Source organism: Neolamprologus brichardi, chromosome 12 (genome assembly GCF_056152115.1).
Source record: "Neolamprologus brichardi isolate AB-2024 chromosome 12, ASM5615211v1, whole genome shotgun sequence".
Taxonomy (NCBI): domain Eukaryota; kingdom Metazoa; phylum Chordata; class Actinopteri; order Cichliformes; family Cichlidae; genus Neolamprologus; species Neolamprologus brichardi.
This window is the reverse complement of record NC_142115.1, coordinates 33,449,626-33,473,309: the sequence shown is the minus strand read 5'-3', so window position 1 is coordinate 33,473,309 and position 23,684 is coordinate 33,449,626. Positions and strand designations below refer to the sequence as shown.

At 40.6% G+C, this 23,684-nt stretch overlaps 2 protein-coding genes across 7 annotated transcripts; one reads left to right on the top strand and one right to left on the bottom strand.

Moving 5' to 3' along the window:
* Positions 1-435: 435 nt before the first annotated feature.
* ttc16 (tetratricopeptide repeat domain 16) lies at positions 436-9,233 on the bottom strand. Of its 5 annotated transcripts, XM_087849439.1 has the most exons (14): positions 9,079-9,233; positions 8,563-8,741; positions 8,218-8,308; positions 7,902-8,039; positions 7,171-7,271; positions 6,857-6,986; positions 5,909-6,123; positions 5,667-5,790; positions 5,453-5,579; positions 2,659-2,803; positions 2,378-2,543; positions 1,892-2,025; positions 1,649-1,790; positions 436-1,509 (listed from the first exon to the last, which is right to left on the bottom strand). In XM_087849439.1, exons 1-14 carry the CDS (start codon positions 9,109-9,111, stop codon positions 1,474-1,476), a joined length of 1,761 nt encoding a protein of 586 aa, XP_087705565.1. In that variant the 5' UTR covers positions 9,112-9,233; the 3' UTR covers positions 436-1,473. The 5 variants fall into 5 exon arrangements, with proteins under 5 accessions (XP_087705565.1, XP_087705564.1, XP_087705560.1 ...); XM_087849438.1 differs by having other exon boundaries at positions 436-1,541; positions 5,453-5,790; XM_087849434.1 differs by having other exon boundaries at positions 5,453-5,790.
* A 400-nt stretch (positions 9,234-9,633) lies between these two features.
* On the top strand, positions 9,634-23,189 carry slc2a8 (solute carrier family 2 member 8). 2 transcript variants are annotated; one of them, XM_087849433.1, is made up of 11 exons: positions 9,634-9,717; positions 9,920-10,055; positions 11,588-11,750; positions 14,144-14,350; positions 14,959-15,058; positions 17,495-17,706; positions 17,829-17,978; positions 18,323-18,431; positions 18,518-18,640; positions 20,110-20,255; positions 21,864-23,189. In XM_087849433.1, the coding sequence occupies exons 2-11, from the start codon at positions 9,967-9,969 to the stop codon at positions 22,008-22,010; spliced, it is 1,446 nt and encodes a 481-aa protein (XP_087705559.1). In that variant the 5' UTR covers positions 9,634-9,717; positions 9,920-9,966; the 3' UTR covers positions 22,011-23,189. The 2 variants fall into 2 exon arrangements, with proteins under 2 accessions (XP_087705559.1, XP_087705558.1); XM_087849432.1 differs by having other exon boundaries at positions 9,674-9,737.
* The last annotated feature ends 495 nt before the right edge of the window (positions 23,190-23,684 follow it).

The following is a 23,684-nucleotide window of genomic DNA, read 5'->3' as shown; positions in this document are numbered from 1 at the left end:
AACAGGTCATCTACTAATTATTTTAGAAAGATCACTGGCTTCTCCAGTAAATTTGTCTTAGTGCCCTTGAGCAAGATAATGAAACCTAATTTAGACCTAAATGCATCCATTAGAGCAAGGGTCCCCAATCCCAGTCCACGAGGGCCAGTGTCCCTGCAGGTTTTAGATCTCACCTTGGGTCAGCACACCTGAATCACATGATTAGTTCATTACTAGGCCTCTGGAGAACTTCAAGACATGTTGAGGGGGTAATTTATCCATTTAAATCAGCTGTGATGGATCAAGGACACATCTAAAACCTGCAGGGACACCGGCCCTCGTGGACTGGGATTGGGGACCCCTACATTAGAGTGTAACTGTGGGCTTAATAGATACAAACTCCATAAAGGCATACAACAACATGCTGTATGAACCACACTGAGTGCACAATTAGAGTATAACAATGTTTTATAAGTACCAGTCCATGTAAAATTAATTAATTACATAATTTAGGAACAAAGGGGGAAACCACATTACATTTCTGGTCAGATACTAAGCTGGGCAACATTAATCTTTAGAGCCCATCTCTAAACCGTAAATACTGTATAGAAGACCTGTGTAGAAACAGCATCTATAATTTAGAAATCATAGCTGTATTTGTAGCAGCAGCTATATGTATTAAACTTTAGGTTCATGTAAAGGTTTTATTCACATAAAATAACCACGCCTAGTATCCTTTATGTTCTTCTCAACAGACATGAAACTGCAGTTTTCTCATTTTTATTCAGCATCTTCATATGAAGAGTTTGTTGTGATGTATCCAGGTAAAGAAAAATCCTAGAAAAGTGATCCTGTTCATCTGAATGCAGTGTTTGCAGTGAGATAAACACTGACCCCTGCTGGCCAACAAAACGAATGTCGTCTCTGAGACCAAAGAAGTCATTTCAATGAGTGATGAAATGTTTCTCCTACTAATAAACGCCACATCTAGATGAACAGAAATACTTTTTCCTTAAGGCGCATGAACCGTTCTACTTTTCTTGATTATAAGGAACACAGTTACACACAATTTTGTGCTGGGATGAACTGATACGTTGTTTGATATCAGCCTTGTTGACTGACATGACAGTTACCTTTGCTGTGTCTCATAGATTTTGCTAAAGCAGAAGGAACAACTAAAAGAAAAAGTACAAATACAAAAATATGCACTAGCTATCAGTGAAACTGGGATTTTAAACTCTGATATCAATCTACAGCCGATGTATTTGGAAGCACGTTTTCATCGGGCACTGTTAAAAATGATTCTCTCGATCATCAAACTCCTGTGTAATTCTAAATAACAGGAAAACACAGAGTTACAGCTGATGATGGTTGTTCCACTCTCTGTATTCCTGCTGTCATTTCTCAGATGTGGAACCCAAACAGGCCAACTCTGCAGCACTGCATCCTCTCGTGTTTACAGACGCACTGATGGATGGTAGGTCCCAGTGTGGTTTAGCGATGCAGTGTCAGGAATGAACGGCTGACCTGCTGCACAATAACACAGAACAGCTGTGAAGTCACTGCAAAAAAGATCAAAACTGATTTGTAGCTGAAAATTACTTAAATTATCTGAGTAGAATTTTTTAAAGAACTGAACTTCTAAAATAAATAAAGTCCTGCTCTGTACCTGCAGGAGGCTCCTCACAGTTATCTGCATGTCCTCTTTGTTCACACACAGCTCCAGCTCCTTGCCTTCTTTACTTGGCTCTTTTGATTGGCTCGCTGTGCTCTCATTGGTCAGAGTCATGTTGCAGAGCTTCTCACTCAGTCTAAGAACAAAATTCAACACAAGACAATGAATATCTGACTTTGTCAGCTACCTCAATGTCAGGTATCATCCAGCCTTCAAATTAGCCTCCATGTTTCTGACCTTTGTGGATCAGAGGAGGAGCTACAGGCCTGCATGGTTTCCATCAGCTGAGCTCTGATCGCTTGTCCTTTTGGGCTGGACAATACATCAGAGACCCTGCAGCCTGGGAACAGACACATAAGCATAGGAGCCACCTACACAAACAGACACACACAATTCAAGATTAAAGTTTTACTGATAAAACGTTTGAAATTGTTTTCAGTAAATGTTTATCCCACAAGAGGATTTAAAGTTTCTTGTTAATTGATTAGAAGTTAACAGATGACCGGCCATTAACTTCCTTATTTTAGCTGTTAATTGGCTCCATTAGTGTTGGGCTGGGATGACTGTTCGCATTAAAACAACTTCCATTCAGGGTTATTTAAGCGTCATGTCTTCTCCTTATCTAAGGGCTCTGTCAGACATTGCGTTAATCTTATTGAATGAAATCTTTTGAAATGAAATGTGGTTTTACTGAAAACCACAAAAGATTAAAGAATTTGAGACCTCCTCGTGGGTGGGGTCCAGAATCAGCATGCAGATGAAGTCCTGCCTGGCCCCGTACAGGTTCGGCAGCTTTCGAAAAGCCTTCGATCTGCTTTCGTAGTAATGGCTAGAGGCGGGGTTGTGCTGGATGGCCAGAGAAAACATATCGACTGCCTCCTGGAAACGCCTGCAGATCCAGACACACACATTCAACAGTATATCAGCTAAGTGACATTTGATAACTTGACTTTATAAGTTTCTCTGTGTGGGTGTTAATGGGATGTTCTCCGTGTGGTTCTGACCCATCCTGGAAACACAAAGATCCCAGCGTGTTGTAAATGACAGCGAGGCGGAGGCGGACAGCAGGGTCATTTGGCTGCATCATCTCCTCAGCCTGCCGGTAGTCAGCCAGAGCATAGTACCAAGAACTCTGCTTAAAGAAACAGTCTGACACACACATATAAGCATCAAAATGGTTCCTCAGTTAAGCATTTAGTGTCAATATTTCATTAACTTTACACACATTAACTCTGGTTTTAATTTTAATAATAGCTGCTTTGATGATGTAAAGACGGGTGAAAAACTAAACCCTAACACGATGAACGCCACTCTTCCTACAGATATTCCCATATTTAGTGTTTGATTGATGCTGAGAGAGTTGGGTCTCACATGTTGGTCCACAATCTCCCCACAGGCACTCAGCTGGGTAATTGCAGAGGCCAAGCAAATGATTCACATCATCTTCAAACCATTCAGTCTAGCCCAGCAGGATCAAAATGTTTCATCATATGATGACAAGAAACTATTTTTGTGTTGTTTTTCAGTGATGATTCTCTCTGAGGGAACACGTGTGGCCAAAACATATCAACAAAATCCCCAAGTCCAGCGCCTGGCATTATTGAACTGGCTTCATTTTCCAGTGCTGCTCGCCTTAACCTCATTCCTCCCCCTCTCTGTGCCACCCCATTTAACAAAAATCCTGCAAATGCCCCTGGATGTAACAATGAGAGGGAAAATGAAAGACAGGGTAGTGGGAGTGTGTCAGGGTTCCTGGGTCGGTGACCCAGTGTTTTCAGTTTTGTCACATTTAGGTTATGTTGCCACATCAATGTCTTCACTTCCTGTTTTTTCCCCATGTCAGCTTGTGTCATTAGTCAGATTATGTTCAGCCCTGTACTCACCTGTTTCCAATCATTGTCATCATTCAACCTGTGTAATTAAGTTCCTCGGTTTCACCAGTTCTTTGTCGTGTCATTGATGTTATGTTGTCGTTCCCGTTAGTGCTCAGTTATTCAGCCACTCAGTCTTTCAGTCAGCTAGTCAGTTCTACCGTTCCTGCTTTGGTCATTCACCCGCTCCAATAAAACCTCATCATTTCTGCACCGTGAGTCCTGCGTTTGGGTCATCTCTTCCACGCCTCCACACACAACCCCTGACAGAGTGGGATGATGTGGGACTGAACTGAAATCCAAGAAGGATTCATGCTTAACTTATGCTCCCGTGGTTGTGTTAGCTTATGGAGGGATTTCCCTTTAGAAAGCCTACAGAGAAACGGAGAGGGGTTTTGAACAACTGCAAACGTGCTCCCATGCAGTCCTCCAAAATCCCAACTGCATGTTGCTCGACATGAATGACAGTGTGCATCAGTCAAACGCTGATTAGCTGAAAGTGGGCCAGAATAGGGAGAGGAGTCTCAGTGGAGATCACCAGGAATGGGAAAAGTATGATACAACAAAAAAAAGAAAAAACATAACTGTTTTTAGCATTTCACATCACCCGTGGCATGTTATATGTCAGTTTTTCTCTGACACTGGTTAATGGACCAACAACAGCGTAAGCATAACTGGCCCACAGACCGGTTGTACAACATATTTTTTATACAGCCTGCATCTGACAGCAGATGCTCTCTGCAGTCTGAAGCTGCATATGTACTGCCAACAGACTCTCAACGCACTACTGTTGCTGAACCATCCATTTTCAATCACCCTGGTGTTACATGGTAAGATGTGAGATACAGGGGCAATCCAAATACATGGCTATTAAATTGTGTTTTATCCCCATCCATTCCTGATGGAGAGTGTAGCGTGGTGAAACTCTAAAAACGGTGCATGATCTTCAGTTGGAGCAGCTCTTCAGTCTTGCTGCCTAAAAATCTGGTTTGTCAAGTTTCCCCTGTCACATTTGATGTTTTGCCTCTTTTAACGTGCAGGAAGTCACATGATTCAACTCAAACACTTAGAAGGACACTCAGTGTAAGATCCTCTTTGACTAAATACCCTGATTCACAGTGCTGATGATCCATGACAAAAGCTCGTCAAGTTTAAGGTGTACTTTTGGCTTTAAAGTCTCACGTTCTGGCTGTTGCATTACTCAAACTTCCAAAGTGCTGAATATGAATGTGCGCTTGCACAGAAAGGAGAAATTTTCACACATTAATTCTCAAAAATGTCATAACAGGTTTTGAGATCATGCAAAGTTGTTGTCCAGGCAATCACTCGGAAGGGGACATCAAACATACTTTGCACACAACATTCGACATTAGTTTTCTTACATTCAACTCAAATCAATAATGTTTAGAGCAAAGCAGCGATCTCTGGGGCTGAGTGCCAAAGCCAATGCTGAAGGGCCAAAAGCTGCAGTTCCTCCAATGGCCACTTGAGGCTGACTCCAAAAGTGAGTCAACTGCTATAAACTCCTATGTAAAATGGACAGTGTCACAGCAGAAATAACAGAGTTTCCCCTTTCATAAGAACTGTACATGGGATGTATATAATAAATATATAATGCATTTAAAAAAAAGAGCATAAACATGAGCATTTAGCATAGCATCATGCTATGAGATTGCAGTTATGTGTATATGTTAAAAAACTGGTGTCAAAGAAAAGTTGTTGACGAGAATCATCAACAACAAGGAACAAGGAAATCAAGAGAAAAGAAAACAAAAAGCAGGAAATAATTTATCTAAGTTTTACATTTCCATCAGAGATCTGATTAAAGGTTGAGGTGAGTCAAAGAAGATGTTCAGTATTTTGGGGGGTGCTTGATCTAAGAACATTTGGGGTTTCATTGCATGGGTGAAAAGAGCAGAGGACTCACACACAGACAGGTCAGGTGTCACAGCCTCACCTCCTCGGTTCACGTACAGGCCTGCCTGGCCCTTCTCTTCCTCAATGGCTTTGTTGAGAAGCAGAGTCGCCTCTGCGTAGAGACCTTTGCAAAAGCACTGAACGGCAAAATCATTGTAGATGAGAGCCAACTGAAACTGCGCCTCCCCCTGCACAGAGCAACTCTCAGCCTTATCATCTCTGACCTCCACCTTCTGACTCCTGATTTCCTGCTGTCCCTTCTTCTCCTCTTCTCCACTCAGCTCCACAGCCTGGATTATATCCTCAATGGCGTGTATGAAGTTCTTCATCCGTCTATACAGAGTCCCTCTGCAAATGCAAGGGAATAGCATTCAGCTGAATTAAATACATGTCAGCAAGTCAACATTCAGCTGTGTAACAGTCCCAGAACAGATTTTGTTAAGGTCTACACATTGGCTGGACACACCTGAACAGGTAGAGGCGTCCGTCCTCTGGGCTGTTGGCTAGAGCGATATTAATCATGCAAAGGGCTTCAGGCAACTCTCCACACAAAGCTTTGTCCACAGCCCTTTGTCTCGCCCGTTCACTCGCTTCCCGCAGCTGGAGTTGCAGAGCTCCAGCCACCGGACAGGTCGGGTTCAACGCCAACGCCAAATGCACGTCATGATAACAAACTGATGTCTGGATAGAAGAAGAAAGTTTCTGCTGGTTTAATCATAAATGTTAAACAGTAGACAAAGTATACTTAGAACACTGTATTGACTTGAACTGACGAGATCTACAAGTACAAAAAAAAAAAACCAGACTAAATGAAATTGTTGAGAATTAAAGCACATTTCATCTCGAGAAAGTTTGCAGGTTATATCTGATATAAAACTTAAACACTTAAAGACTGAGGAAATAGGAAATAGCAGCAACTGCAAATCTGGCCAAATCTGGCTGTTTTATTGCAGCAGTCATTATGATAGCAACATTAGTGTATAATGTTTGTAGACACTTTATCTACAACATCACTGAGCATTTACACAAACATTTCATAGGACTTTTTTCCACTTGGCTGAACACTAACTGAGACCACGTGATATCTTTGTGGTTACAATGTGATGACAGACGAGATCTTACATGAGACGCATCCATGGATCCACAACCTCAGCACTTTGTTCTCTTATTGCTGATTTATTCTTGCCAAAATCAGTTTGTGGAAGCCTCAGTTCCCAATTTCAACAGTTTTTTACAGCCTATGTGTTGTAATGCTGCATGTTCTGTCCTGCTCTGTAGCTATAGTTAGTACATTGGCCCATTACACAGACATCAATCAAAGAATCTTGGTATTAAAATATCGTGAACATGAATGCAAAATGCAAAACGTTGAGATTTTTACATAGGTTATACAGAGAGGTGTAAGAGATGCGACCTTGTTAAGCTCTTTGTGCAGTCGGGCTCTGAGGATGTATAGGTCGGAGGTGGGACCTTCTGATTCCATCCAGTCATTTACCAGCTTCAGACAGTCAGTGTGGCGACCTAAAGCTGTCAGACAGGCCAAGCTGGGATGCAAAGTATATGTATGTTTGTTAATTTCACATTTGAACTCTTGGGGACTTGTTATTAATCTTTTACCTTCTACACGAATAACAAATGCTCAAATCAATTATAAGGGAACTATAAGGTAACTTAGACACTAAACATATATTGTACTTCACTTTAGATATTATGGCTCAGGCTCCTGACCTTCTGACCTTGTGAGCTCTGCAACCCGGTTTCACCTCAGCAGCTTTGCTGAAAGCCTCCAGTGCATCTACAAAAAAACCTTGGTCGAACAAACACTGACCCTGGGACAACAAGAGGCAGAGGGATCTATGTTAGGATAGTTCTCTAATGCCCACTTAAATCAAAATAGGATTCTTATTTCAACTGTAGTAATTAATGTTTGGTTGCTCTGCTCTGCAGCAGTATGCATCCCCGCCTTTCCATGGAGGCTAAAGGCAAGGAAACCGCTACAAAAACCCTTCTCATAGAAAAGAACAGGCATTAATGACAACAAATATAACCTGGATTATTTCATAAACAGAAGGAAACAGAGAACCTGGATGGTAGGTGGGTGGCAAGGAGGCATACATTGGCAGCAGTAGGTAAATCAGTGCATGCTATATGAGATTTGCGACTTGGGTGTGTAGTTTGGCACTAAGATCAGCTGATCTGCCAGGCCTGTGGCTGAGTTTGACTCAGCCAGTAGAACTAAGTTCTTTTTTCTTTTCAATTATTTTTTACTTAAGAGGTGCTCACAGCTAGAGTCGTGTCCTGAAATGACCCGAATAAAAATCCTCAAATAGAAAAAAAACTTTCTGAAACTGAGTGTTCAGACCTTCTGTGTGTATCCAGCATTGTAGCAGTATATTCATGACAGAAAATAAGAAACGACATGGCAGGTCTTCATCATTGGACCCCGCGAATACTTCTACCTGCAGATAGTAAATGAAGGCCAAACGATCCTCGAAGGCTCCAGGCTCCAAGAGCCAGGCCTGTTTGTAACAGGCTGCTGCTGACTGGAAGTCACACAGCTGTAGGTAGGCCTCTGCCTGGCTCACATATAGCTGAACCTAGAACATGTAATATCACAGGGTATAGCAATATAGAGAGTATAAAACACAGGCCAGAAAAGAGACGCATACATAATATACAGAAAGCAAAGCTAAAGGTTATGTTAAAAAAAAGCCTCATCTGATCTATTTTACATGAAAATCAGCAACATCTTGTGTGACCACTGTGGAAGGTGACCTGTTGTGGCTGCAGAGTGATGGCTTTGGAGAAGCAGATGACAGCCCTCTCATACTGGGATTTCCCCATTGCCTCTTCTCCATTTGTATAACTGCAATAACAAAAACAAAAACAAAAGTATTACTTAACAATAAAAATACTTAAAATTCAATAAACTGTCTGTATATAAGTGGAAGGTAATCAGACACAATTTGGTTTTAAAGGAAGTGGAAGGGAGCTAAAAAAACTTATTCCACACAGAGGATGAACTTAGATGAAGCACAAAGGCCCAATATAACATAAATAATGACTATAATAAGAAGTATAACACCATTTTAATAGATATCAGTCACTGTTGATTCTCACTGCTCAGCGGCCTTGTTCTGAATGATGAGGCTGCCCAGCAGGTCTGGTCTTTGACAGGGTTTTTCTGTGTGAAGAAATATTTTACTGGAGCCAAACAGCCGTTTTAGGCTGTTTTTTCTTTTGGCTTCAACCAGCTCTTCTTCTGATACAGCAGTGGGGAAAAAACTCTGCTCTGCATCCTGGAGGTGGACAAAAAAAAAAATTTCAGTTCACTTTTCCTGAGGTGGCACACTGTTTTATCTCGACAACATCACACAACAGTTTATTAGTGAGGCTATTATTAAGTTAGTGGAAAACATTTATTGTGTGCTGTTATGCATTTAAATTTTTAAATTACAAGTCTTATTAAAACCTAAAAACACTTTGCGTCACTTTCAATGTTCACTCAGTAGCAGTAACGTTATTTAACCTGAGTTTGTGCTAGTTAACTAGCTCAGGCATCATAACATATTTTATACACAACCAACAGGCTGGGCCTGTCTACATTGTCACTGTTGCTTTTCGGTCACTTTTTACCGTTTGGTCATCTGTCTCCTCAGATGTGTCCATTGCGTCACTGAAATTGCTGTTTCGAGCTGTTTTACACTTACGCAGTCACTTTTACGACCTTTAGTTTTTGCTTTGCTTGTATAAAGTTGTTGCCTAATGTTGAAAATCCGACGGTCGCCATGGAAACCAACTTCAACACTCCTAGAAGCTCTTATTTTGGAAACAAATCGTAAGCGAGAGATCGCTTCCTTCCCGTTTTTTCGCCATGTTAAAATGCAAAATAAATAACATTAACGTCTTTTAATAAGCTGTAGCTATAAAGTAAAATTAAAACACATGCAAAAATTAATGAACTGTGTAACGCTACGTATCTGCTAGCTTAAAGGAATGAGCTTTAACTAATTCTGAAGGGTTAACCAGAATATCTGCCCGTCTTCATAAAACGTTAAAAATTAAAGTTTAATTTTTAGAGTTTGATTTTTAGAGTAAATGTGTCTGTTACTCTATCTTTGCTTTAATAAAGATAGGAGACTGCAGTCTGTTTTGGGCGATAGACCTCATACTAGGAGTTTTACTGTGAAACTACTTACACGCAGGGAAACAGGAAATAAGAGGAACACAGGACGATCAGCTGACTTCAATGTTGACAAAGCAAGTTAACCGCCGGTGAGAAGCAAATGTTCTCGGTAATGGTCACATTGTTTTTTCCAGCTGAATTGTCCGATATTTTCTTCACGGATATCTCAGATGGTCTAACTTCTTCTTTTTTCTGATTCCGTCCTGGTGGTTTATCGCTTTCTTCGACTGATTTTCTAGCTTTTGTTCGGGGATTTTTAAATTACTTTCTGACATGTGATCATTGTCAAAGGTGAACAGAGGTAAAAACCAGGAAAGATTGCTACTACTGCTGTCGGTATGGACATCCAAGATGAGAGGAGCAGGCTGTTGGATGCCGAGGGTGGAGATCCAACAGGACTCATGTCCGAGCAAGATGCTTATCTGAGGTCAGTGTAGCTCTACCACAGCAGATCATTTCAGAGGGTTTACGTATCATCTAAATATACAGAGTTATCTAGACCATGCAGATGATGTTTCCGACTTGTAGTTTTTACTCTCCCCTTGCTGTTTTAGGGAAACCAGTTTAATTACGGATATTATTTTACCTTTATCCTACAGTGAAACATTTCTGTCCTGCACGGAGAAGTTTGATGAGGATGAAAATGATGTAAACCATGTTGCTATCAACAAATATAGGGATTTTAGACTCACATACATCATCAGCAGAGAGAGTGACTTAATATCTTTTGGAAAAACGTCACTACAATGAAGTAAATCGAGTACATCAGCATTCTGAGAACTAGATTCTAGCATGTGATTTGATGCAGAGTTTCCTGCTTAAGAAAGCTTATACTGATCTACACTGCAGTAACAGTTGTAGCAGGGTCCCTTCCTGTCCCAACAGTACTGCCCACCATGGCTCAAGGAAAGGTCCATGAAGACATGGATGAACAAGTTTGGTGTGGAAGAACTTGACTGGCCTGACCTCAACACCGTTGGTTTGAATTATAGTGACGATTGCAAAGCCGGCTTTCGTATCCAGCAGTCCAAGGGTGACTTGAACATATGGTCATGTGGTACACCACATACTGGTGTTGTAGCTGTAAAGTGGGGGGTGGGGGCAAAAAAAGCTTTTATTTTTATATTCTTACGTTTTAATAACATTAATGTAATTACATTTTTATATATTAATGTAAATCTGCAAAATAATGTTACAAACCCTGAAACAATTATCATTTAGTACACCCCATGCCCCCTTTAAACTCACTGGAGCTTACAGACAATCTCAAGTCCTATTAAAGCTGCTGTATTCTTCCCGCATTCAGTCTAAAGCTGCAAAGTACTGTGCAGCACTGTGATCCCAGCTCTGCTTTTTCATTCTTAGTCCGAGTTAATCACAGTCATATCTGCTAGTTTTTGTAATACTTGCTCTATTCTGTACTGGATTCTTATTGTTGCTGGTGCTCTCCCAGTTTAAATACAAATCAGTATTCTCTTGATTACAGTGTTCCTGACTGAACAGCTGTTCAGAAATGATGCATGTCACCCATGCCATGATATTATAGGCTTAAAAGAAGAAGCAGAAATTATTCTCTCTGAAGCATATTAATGCATAATTAATCTTTCTACGGTAAATGGACTGGTTCTTATATAGCGCTTTTCTACTCTTATGAGCACTCAAAGCGCTTTATACAACTTGGGCATTCACCCATTCACACCAGCACATTGTTCTAAGTGCTTTCTAAGTAACATTCACACACATTCATACTCCGATGGACGCATCGGAGAGCAATTTGGGGTTAATATCTTGCCCAAGGATATTTGGCATGCAGACTAGGGGAAGCCAGGAATCGAACCACCAACCTTCCGATCAGTAGATGACCTGCTTTACCGCCTGAGCCTGAGCCACCCCATCTATCATATGTGAGACCTGACCTTTACCTCCTACACTCATCTGTGTTCCTCTTTCTCTCCACAGCAAAGTAAAGAATCGAAAGTTGTACCTTGCGACACTTGCCTCTGTTCTGGGTCCCATGAGCTTCGGGTTCGTGCTGGGATACAGCTCTCCCGCCATCCCCGAACTCACCAAGATTGAGGACTCTCGGCTGAGACTGGACGATAACCAGGCTTCCTGGTTTGGGGTATGATGACAGCCAGGCAATTTTAACAGCAGATTTGTGTGACATCTCATTTCATCCAACACATCCTGTAAAAAAGACACGAAAGAAAGAGCCGGATGAAATTAAAATGTGTTGACTGTATGTTTAAAATTAATCATTTTAGCACATTTTAAGCCAGGCTTCAATAATCATGGTCACAACAGTTTATGACATAAAACGGTGGAAGAGTCACTGAAGGAACAACTTAATATACTGATCAGCCACAACACTGAAGCCATGTGCCTAGTGGTTTGTAGGTTCCCTTCTTGGTAACCCAGTGGTAACATTTCGGCCGCCTCCATGTTTGTGTTTTTTTTGAGCCAGAAGTGACCACACTTGGACGAGAGGCTGGATTGTTTAGTGTAATTGTTTAAAATAATAGAAGCTGGCATCCATAACAGTCACAACACTAACGCTAAGCCTTAAGACAATCACACCGTTGAGTGGCTATAAAAGAAGTCACCTCCTGTATAACAGTTGATAAATGAAACTAGCCATAGAGACCCCAAAAGGTTGATTCTTTTCATCTGGACGAAGCAATTTCAATGGGAGAATCTTTTCATCACTCCTTCAGTCTCAGCTGACTGCAGGTTTCCCCAACCTGCAGTCAGCTTTGTGTGTATACGTGTTAAAGGTAACATCTTCATGAATGGCAGTACCTAAGGTTTGCCTCCAGTATACTGTAATCTTCTTCTTCTTTTCACTGCTCCCTTTATGGGTTGCCACAGTAGATCATCTGCATCTCACCCTATCACATCAACCGTCTGCATGTTCTCCTTTACTATGTTCATGAATCTTCCTATTTTTCTCCTGCCTGGGAGCCTAATCCTCAACATCATTTGCCCAGTTTATTAGGCTACTATCCCACTTCTGCAAATGCCCAAATTATCGTAGCGTTGCCTCTCGAACTTTGTCTCCAAAACACTTAACCTGAGGTTTCCCTCTGATGCACTCATTTCAAGTCCCGTCCACTGTAATGAGAGGATCTGTGTAATTTTTGCCCTTTTAATGTTGGATATAAAGAGTATATGCACCCTTTAAAGCCAAGCTGTCTGTTTTAAAATAGGTTGAAAGTAGAGCTGGGCGATATATCGAGTTTTTAAAAAATATCGATATATTTTTATACGAGATATAAGATGTGGCAATATCCTTTATATCGATATAGTCTATGTTACTTGTGGAGCCGCAAGTTTGCCTCTCTTTCGTCCACTTTTGTCTTTACGCAACATTACTCGGCCTCGCCCCTCCTTCACTGAACACAAATCCCCCTCCTCCCCCATCGCTTCACCTGCAGGAAGCGACAAGATGGACACGGCAAATCTCCGTTACTGCGCATCGCCCCGTGCGTGGGGCTGGACGCCGTCAACGTGTTAGCTAGCTAACCACGCTAACGAGCTAACCACGCTAACGCCATGCAGCCCAGAGGCGCTGCACAGCCTAAAATCCTTTCATTTTCTCAAAAGTTGACAGCGCGCCTAATGTATGAATTCTGGTTGTGCTTGATGGCCGCGAACAGATTTTATGTGGAACACAGCGTTCAGCAATCTGTCAAAAATGTTTTAGTACGACTTTGGTAAGCTACGGTGCTGCACCGGTTGATAGATTGTCAGAGCATTACGGCTACCGAGGAGCCTCGCGGAGTGATACGTACTGTGCTTCAACGTAATATTACCCTACTGTGTATAAGGACCATAAATGGCACCTGTTAAGAGACGTGGTTACGAAGAGGATTTCAAACTCAATGCTGTGAGTCACACAGTAGAAGTTGGGAACAGAGCAGCTGTGAAATCTGTCTTTGTTACTATGCTCTGCGTCTGTTAGTTTACATTTTGACTGCACAATTGTGAGCTTTTTGTTATGCACAAAAACAACATTGTTTTCTTTTATTTATGGAGCATTATTATTTAATAAATGCTCATAATTTATTTTTGAGTAAATTTTATGTACATCTATGCTCTATGTTAATAAAAGTGCCTGTGTGACATCTGGGACACAGCTTTGACTAAGAACTCTCTTTTTGTTCTTATTTTATGGCTTAAAAAAAAAAAATCGAGATATATATCTTATATCGCCGTCCAGGTAAAAAATATCGAGATATGAATTTTGGGTCATATCGCCCAGCCCTAGTTGAAAGTATTTCACTCAAACATGTGGTCATGTGTTACATGGCATACTGGTGTAAAGTTGGTCTATATACTGCAAGTGCTGGAGCTTTGGCCTCTTTCAAAATAGGCACTAATGCAAAATAGAAAATATAGTCCAGATGTTAACTCAACAGAAATAGTTGAACTCTGTTTAATTATTCTTTTAAAATAATAAAATTGATCAAATGCAACATAAAGTTCAAATAATTCATTAACGTTTATTGCTTTCAGTCCATAGTGACGGTGGGGGCAGCGTTGGGCGGGCTGCTTGGTGGCTGGATGGTGGAGAAGATTGGCAGGAAGGTCAGTCTGATGTTATGCGCGCTGCCATTTGTCTCCGGCTTCACCATCATCATCGCGGCACAGAATGTGTGGATGTTTTACGTTGGCAGAATGCTGACAGGCCTCGCCAGCGGCATCACCTCACTGGTTGTCCCGGTATGTCATTTAAAAGCAGATTAAATGCCTCTTTAATACTTGACCCGGCATCTGTTGATGTGAAGATTAGACAGTTTGATTCCGGAAGAAAAAAATCCATCTCCAAAAAACTTGGTTGTTAGACAGTAAATTGAAATGTCAGGCAGAAAAAACAAGGTATGCTTTTCATTTTGTGGGATTAAGAAGTAGCTGCACAGTATCACTTGAACACTGATTAACAATTAGAGAGTATAATCTGACACATTGCCTTAAATGGTGTGACAGCCAGACACCGAATGGCCTGATGGGCGGCACCTACACTCAGTGAGATAAATAAGGATTGTTTTGAACAGTGAATCATGCAAAGCCATTGTAGAATAAAAATATGGAGCTAGAAATAAAGAATAAGACCACCTTTGCTTTAATAACATAAATGATCGTTAATGTGGATCAGTCCATTCAAACGCCAAACATTTGTTGGCTTTGGCTTCTCAAATGTGAATCGTAAATGTGCTCTTAACTTTATATAAACAAAATTATATGTGTTTGCTTTATAAACCATTAAGAGAACAGTTCTGTATACTAAAGGTTTGAATTTTTGATGTTCTCCCTTGTCTCCCCTCAAACAGGTGTATATTTCTGAGATGGCACATGAAAAGGTCCGTGGGACTTTAGGCTCCTGTGTGCAGCTCATGGTGGTGATAGGCATCATGGGAGCTTATCTTGGAGGTATGAAACTGATGTTTAAAGTTTTTATGGCATCTTTAAAACTTCCTTTGCAAAGTCTACATGGCTACAAGAACTGCAGTGTCAGATACAAGAAAAAGTGTCAGATAACAACAACGTTTTACAACCTACAAATCATTGAAAGATGATGTAACAAATGTGGCATTCACATGATCATCGTCATATATGATCCGATTCCTCTGCTGCCTCTTAGACAACAGCCTCACTGCTTGACCTGTGTGAAAATGGCTGCTTCTGGCTAATCTTGTTAGCTGCGTGCTGTGCATGATTTCTTAATAAAAGCTGGTATGTTTTGAGAGGTGGATTTGTCTCGTGGTGCTCTGGAGGTGGGTTGCTGTGCACAGCAACTGTGTCACACTGCAGTCGAACAGCAGTTTGGTTGTGGGTAGATGTGGATTTGAATTGTATCAAAGGTCTGTCAGAGTTTGCAGTGATAACTTGCGGAAAAACATCATGAGGTTAAAAATAGAACAATTTATTTATGAATCAGCTGAACAGGAAATGATGAACAACTATTTAGCTGATCAGTAAACTGGTTTAGAACCTGTTTCTCTGTCTGAGCCTTGTGACTGAATTTTGACGTGACCATAATATAACTGCACTCCCTCTGTGTGCCCCCAAAGCTAAAATTACTCAAATAAGTTAAAAAAAACCCCTGAAACTCAGTTTTCTGCGTATCAGTTTAGAGTGTGCGCTTGAGTTTTATACCTAATCAATAAAAGACAAGGCCAAACATCTTCTTATTCAACGCTCTGAACGAATGGTTCCTGTGCAAAAGGTGCTCGGTTCTCATTCTTGGCAGACTGAAAACATCGAAAGAGAGGCACACACACACACACTTGTTTTCAAGTGTGAAGACATTGAGACATCTCATTGACATAATGCTTTTCCTAGCTGCTTACCATAACCCTAACCATGAAAAATGAATACCTAACCCTCAGTCTAAACCTAACCACAACCTAACTGTAACCCTGACCCTAAAACCACATTATGAGCCTCAAAAATGCCTTCAGACTGGTGGGGACGGTCATTTTGTCCCCATAAGTGACTGTTGGTCCCCACAGGTATAGTAGCATCCCAATTTTCTGTCCTCACAAAGACGTCTAAATGTGTGTATACACACACACACACACACACACACACACACACACACACACACACACACACACACAAACACAGTATTAACTGTATTTCATAGACAATCTGGTAACTTGGGTAACATTTGACAAATAGAACTTATGGATAAAGTTTGAGAAACAGGAAAATGCTAAGGAATAAGACAATTGTATAAGAATGCAGGAAAAACCTGAAGTAAAAGGCACATGTTGGAATTGCGACATTTTACATTGGTCTATAGCAGGGGTGGGCAACTCCAGGCCTCGAGGGCCGGTGTCCTGCAGGCTTTAGATCTCACCCTGGGTCAACACGCCTGAATCAAATGATTAGTTCATTACCAGGCCTCTGGAGAATTATAAGACATGTTGAGGAGGTCATTTAGCCATTTGAATCAGCTGTGTTGGATCAAGCACACATCTAAAACCTGCAGGACACCGGCCCTCGAGGCCTGGAGTTGCCCACCCCTGGTTTATAGTCTCCAGGTTTGAAAAATAAAGCTGAACCTGTAATGCTTTTAATGGCCAGCAGGGGCTCACTACTCAGTTGCAAAGATAGGTTATCGCTCATTTGATTTATAACCTCAGTAAACAGGTTCCTAATTAGTTTATTGTATCAGTCACTAGCCTCCTCAAGTCTTCCTCAACCTAACATGATGTTCATTGTATAAATTATTGTCTCATTAGCATACAGAAGGATCATAAGAGTACACATTAGGACAGGCTCACTTTAATATTGACACGTTGCTGCCCAGTGAGCATGCATTGCCTCTCTCACTTAAATCCACCCCTCACTTGTAATGTTTGGTGTTAAACGCTTAGATATGGGGGCAGCATAAATGCTAACCTTGAGGCTTCAGTAAAAACTAAGAGTCAGTTCAAATGGTTTCACTGTTAAGACAAAGTTGTTTCAAAACAGCTGCATGGTTTGATGTGATGGATCACATCATGGGATTTGTTAAAAGGCCATATGAATCAAATTGTCTTTCATATGTACAAGAAATGTTGCTTATTTCTATTGAGGCTTTTTTTGTTTTGTTTTTTTATTGGTAAAGGGGGAAATGTCTCTGTTAGACGTTTTTTAACTCATTTAGTGATTACCTGTTTGGCCAAAATGAACAACCTTCTCTGAGCACATATAACACTTTAGATGCCGATTTTGAAATATAATAAATATCCTTGTTCCTGTTCTTGTAAAATTAAAATGAATGGCTTCTAAAACTTCTTTTCCACATCTCTTTAAACAAAAGATGAGGAATAACTGTAGAAATGGCTCATCCTGAGTGTGTGTGAACCTGTCCTGCAGGTCTCTTTATAGACTGGCGTTGGTTGGCGATCTGCTGCTCCATCCCACCGACGCTGCTGATGGTCTTTATGTCCTTCATGCCTGAAACGCCCCGCTTCCTGCTGTCACAGGGCAAGCGAAAGGAGGCTGTGGAGTCACTGCGCTTCTTACGTGGACCAGACGCTCCTGTCGAATGGGAGTGCGGCCGCATTGAGGAAGCATGTGATGAGCAGGTGATATAAGACAAGATTTTCTGGCCACGGTGCCTTTGCCCTCCTCAATTGTAATTCAACCACTGTGGGGAAAATGTTGGCAGTTTGGCTTGATGATTGACGTTATTCTGTTTTCCTCCTAGGGCTCTAAATTCCAGCTGTCTGACCTGAAGGATCCTGGTGTCTACAAGCCTCTGGTGATTGGCATCATGCTGATGATCTTCCAGCAGATGAGCGGGATCAACGCCATCATGTTCTATGCTGAGAATATATTTGAACAGGCACATTTTAAGGTAGCTCGTTCACAGGCGCTACTGCTCTTTCTATCACTCACTAAACAAAGCAGATGAAGGAGCAGAAGAGCAAGACTTCACAGGACAGTGCTGTCACCTTCTTATCAAAAATGGATTTGTCGCGTTGCACTTTTTCCAAAAAGGCCTTTTTGGGAAATAGGAGTAGGGCTAAAAACAAAAGTCACAAGTTAGAGTAACAAAATGCAAAACATTTCAGTGAACACACTAATAGAAAGCTCTCGCCTTGGAGGTGAAAATTGAATTCAACAGCAAAATTATCAATTTACAAGTTTTCAGTGAAAACATAAATTCATTATAGATCTGTCTTTCTTGTTATTCTGCAGCAAAGTGACCTGGCGTCAGTGATCGTGGGTCTCATTCAGGTCGTCTTTACTGCAGTAGCAGCGCTCATCATGGACAAGGCTGGAAGGAAAGTCCTTCTCATTATCTCAGGTAGCCAGAATCTTTAAATGTAATTATTAACCAGAATTCCTGCGATCTCTCTGTGACACCTCCTTGATTGTAATTTCATAACACAGGTGTTGCCATGGCCATCAGCACCACAGCATTTGGAGTTTACTTCTACCTGATGTCCTTACTTCCAGAACCCCATGGTGACCTGGCCTGGATGGCTCTGGCCAGCATAGCGGTGTTCATCACAGGTCAGTTTTCCAGCATATAAAAAATGGGTCAATCAGCTCCAGTTCAAGATGCAAAAACGATTTAGTCCTCACACCTTTTCCTTACCTTATACTTAATACAAATAACTTTGGATATTTAATGGTTTTGGCTATTCCATCACAAATTCAGAGATAAATTTGTCAGTCATCTGCAAAACATTTAATTAGGGCTGTGTGAAATGACCAAAATCTCATAACCTATATCCTATATTTATCGTCCCAAACGACGATAATTATCACAAAAGTTTTACATTTTCTGTAAATTCTGTGAATCTCGGGCAACTTGCGTGAAGTGTTTTCAGCTGGGAGTGCTGTACCTGGAGTCGAGTGTTACATAAGTTGAAACGGCAGCAATTTTCACAATTTTGTGAGTATTTATTACACGGCATGCTGAGGGTAAAAGCCTGTCCTAAGGTTTATGTTTTTTAAGCACCTGATGGCTCTTTTTAGCTTCTCATCCGTAAACACTCCACATACTATTTCACCTGATTCAGTTTATTTTGAAAAATCTCAATACGATCTTCAGCTTTTTTGTGAAAGGTTTATGTGGAAAATAAACAAGCGCCTCAAAGCACACTGTAGCACACTGTGCGCTGTCGATCTTACGTGCTGCACAATAATGTTTAATATTTAGTATTTACTGTCATATTCCCATATATCATCATGATGTTGTTTATTGTATTGCTCTCGTTTTCTTCTGCTTGTTTTCTTTTTTCTTTCTCAACAGGTGATCCAGGTGATTGATATATGTATTCTTTTTTTTTTTTTGTCTGCTTATTTAGTTGGTTTTTGGGTTTTTTTTGCCCTTTATCCCCGTCCCTCTTCTCCGCTGTTTTTTTCCCCCTCTTCCGTTCTCCCTTTTCTTTTCCTCATTCAAGTCTGTCCTGTATCTAGCAAGTGAAAATAAAAAAAATAAAATAAAATAAACAATTAAAGGTGAATCAAATAGACCATTACGGCAAGGCTGTGATGGTCAATTTGGTAAAGTAAATCCGTTGGGCATCTTTCCTCGCCTTTAGATAATAATTCTGATGGCAAAAGAACCAAACGGGACAGGCAAAAAAATAAAAAAAATAAAAAATAAACAAGCGGAAGGCGGAGCCACACGATGGTTTTACCGTCCTTGTTGCTAACGACAACGAATAAAAACAGTCGCTTGTCCGTCCGTAGTGTGGTTACTTTATATATAAGAGAAAGAGAGAACTTTAAGAAATCCTAGAGTGACCATCAAAACGATGAAAAACTATTTCCGTAAACAGTTTATTTTGCGACACCAGGAAACAAGCGATAGCGTACCGGTAATATGAAACATTAGACGTTATATCGTTATATCGAACAGCCCTACATTTAATACTCCAAAACACCCAAACAAATTACTCCTGCTGTTAAACTTGTGGGTATATTCCCCCAACAGACCATGCCACTTTAATAACTCTTGCTGTCCTGTTCAGGTTTTGCTCTCGGCTGGGGTCCGATCCCGTGGCTCGTCATGTCAGAGATCTTCCCGGTGAAAGTGAGGGGGTTTGCCAGCGCTGTCTGCGTCCTCACCAACTGGAGCATGGCATTCGTCGTCACCAAAAACTTCCAGGATATGATGGTGAGTGTTGAACAGAATACCAAATCTGTTAAAGATCCATAAAACCACATTTCAACCAGGATTGCAAACAGAAGTGAAATTTAATTAAACAGAAGTGAAATTTTATCTTACATCTGGGATCCTTTTTTTAGTGAACACATGAGCATACAGCATGTTTACTTAAGATACCATAAAAAGACTTCACTGCAAATTTTGCACTTTGCAGCACCATCCGGGGGACAAAGTAGAGCCCTTTGCTGGGCTGGTTCTGGCACATAGGCCGCATGTTTACCACAATTGGTTCAATGGATGTGGAATAAGATCCTGTTGGAACAGTTAGCATAACGTAACTCACCAGAAAGTCAAAGTGATGTCACACAGTAATCATTATTGTTTGTTATTATGGTTGTGATGAGATAGCAGAACACAGAACACATCGGAAACACATCATTATTGACTTATGGCAAAATTTTGATGACTCGCCCCCATCAAACATAGTTTATTCCCAGAAAGCTTCCCTGCCAACACAAGACAAGCTGCAGAGAAGTGCATTCCTACTTAACGAGCATATTAAGGGAAGCATTTAGTCCAGTATACACATAGTTGTTGTAACTGCCCTAATTTGCCATCAGTCATAACAGACTTAACTGGCCATTTATGCTCACCATTGTTGCTCTCACAAATGCTGCATGACCACTGACTTAGTCAGGCTGGAAAAATGAGTGTTTGAAAAGCTTAATGTCTATTGCTGTTTCAGTGATGGGTCAGTACAGGCACATTGAGATAACCAGGGTACAAAGGGGAAAAGCTGTAACAGCTGGAGCAAAAAAAGATGAGATTTTGTGGAGGAAAACTTTCAAACCACCATAATTATTTTGTTTCCTCTTTGGACTTGTTCTAGTATAATTTTTTTTCCCGCTGAGTTGCAAAACATGTTGTTTACGAGAAGACTTCACCACGTCCAGTGTACCACAAGCACCCTTATGAATAGTTATGGGTCTGATGTCACATTTAGACTGAGCAGAGACCAACATGCCAACCATAACAGCAGCTTAAGTAGTCAGTAGTCACTCCATAGCCTGCTTAGGTTCGCTGTATTGTCTCAAAGCGCTGTCACTTTTAGATTGGATATTCTCAGCTCAAAGGATAATGGGTTTCATTTTTTTGTACAGGATTATAGTTTTGTTAACTATTTTTAACCATCTGTGTTTGTGAATTTAAAAAACAAAGTTTACTCTACACCAACATCTAGACTACTCTACAGCTATATCTTTGTATAACTTCCTCCTGGAGGTCAAAAAACTGCATGTTACATTGATTGGTCATTCTAAATTGGCTTTGGATGTTGGATTGTGTAGCTGTCTGTCTCATTGCTGAAGGCCAGCTCTGCTACCTGGAGAAGCCTCTCCAACATACTGAGGATGGAAAAATAACAGTTAAATTCATATAAGTGATAATTTGTGAAGCTGTGAAAACATATTTTGATGCAAGGATGAAAATTTGAATTGAATTTGCGCTGCATTCGGGATATTTTGAGTGTTTTTGACATAGTTCTCTGTGCCCCACCCCCCCCACCCCCCCACCCCCACCCCCCCCCACCCCCTGTCTGGATACCTATTTGCGTTGCAGAGTCTTCTAACCAGTGCAGGAACTTTCTGGCTATTTGCTTCCATGTGCATCCTGAATGTCATCTTCACCATGATCTTCGTCCCAGAAACCAAGGGCAAGACACTGGAGCAAATCGAAGCAACTTTCAGAGGGATGTCAGGTCCCTGAAGATGCCACATGTAAAGACTAAAAGACAAAACTGCTCGTATTCTTTGCTATTATTAACACTTTATCACCTTTGGGTATTACAGAAACGGCTGAAAGAAGTAATCCTTCGTGAAGGTTATGATTTTCAGTATTTGTGTACGAGGCATTGATTCGTCTGTTGTTCATGACGCCATTGAACTGTAATGCATCAGTAAGGTTCTGCCAAATTTGAGCTGTTTTCATGTGAAATCTGTCCAGAATCCTTTAATGTAAGATAATCTGATAAGGCAATTAAGTGCAGTCCTTTCAGTTTTGTGATACTGAGAGTCTACAGAGGGGACCAGATTCAGGCTAAAGGGGGGCTGACTCGATACTGCCCCCAGGTGTACTCTTTCTTGCAGTTCTGATCAGTAAAGACAATTTTGGCAAGTTTTCCTCAGGACAGCAGTTTAGCATGAAGTTGGTATTTACGAACACAGCGCAGGCACATATAACACACCGAGGGTTGTAGTAATGGATTCCAGTGTTGCCTTCCCTATAAAATGAAATGCCAAAAATACATATAAGCTACTGTTTTTCCCTCTGTTTGTTTAAACAGAGCTTCTAAATTGAGCAGGCAGACACGTGCAGTGACTTCTTCCGGGTCATTTACGTTTTTTTTCCGTTGCTGGATAAGAATATTTTCTATTGTTCTCTTTTTAAGGACTCTAGCAAAAGACAGAACAAAAGTATAACATTTTGGTAGAAGTGAGTAAGCTGTTTACACTAATTTACCTGTGTGTAATTTACACCATCAGGGAAGATTTATGTGATGGCATTGTTCTTTTGGGATTTTTTTTAGCTGTGAACTGTACAAATGTGTTTTTTCTTTTTCTTTAAAGTTTTATAATCATTTTTCTTTTGGGATACACTTGAAAAATGTTTTAAACACACATTATATGACTTGTACACCCTTGAGGTTATGATAATAGTCACGTAAGTCCCATTGTGAAGTAGTGACTTATGTTAATTAAATATCACCTTTTCTTAAACATGTTGTTTTTGTTGATCACTCTACTGGAAAAGAATAATAATCATGTTTTTGTTTTTTTTTATTTACTTTGTGATCAATAAAGATGTTTCTATTAATGTGTCTATGTATTCTTTAAAAATTCATTGTGAATTTCACCTGAACAGAATAAAGTCATGGTTATTTCCCTAGTTTCTCCTCTATGACTCTGGTATGACACAGAATTATTATTACATACATTCGTAACATTTTTTGATGAATCATCTAAGTTCCAGGTGATAAATGTTTCAATCTTATCATAAAGACCTCTTAAGATGTTTTTGACAGCCACTTAACGGTAACATTAACAAGCAGGAAATTTAAGTCACTTTAAGTGTTGTTGTTGGTGCCAGGTCTTAAAGATGCCACTGATTGCATGTAGCTGGATCCTGGCAGAAATTAGGTTCTGAGGTAGCCCAACCTTCCTCAGGAAGTATACACATTGTTGAGCGAGAGGTGGACAGAGACAAATTTAATCTCCACATCCTGACCACTGATTTATATTTGGGGGGTGGATCTGTTCTCTTGGATCTTCAGAAATCCACTACTATGTTATTTGTCAATTGCCTCTCTCTCATCATTGTTGGTAATCAGCCCCATGCCTGTTGTGTATCTGGTGAATTTGAGCCACATACACCTGGGATTGT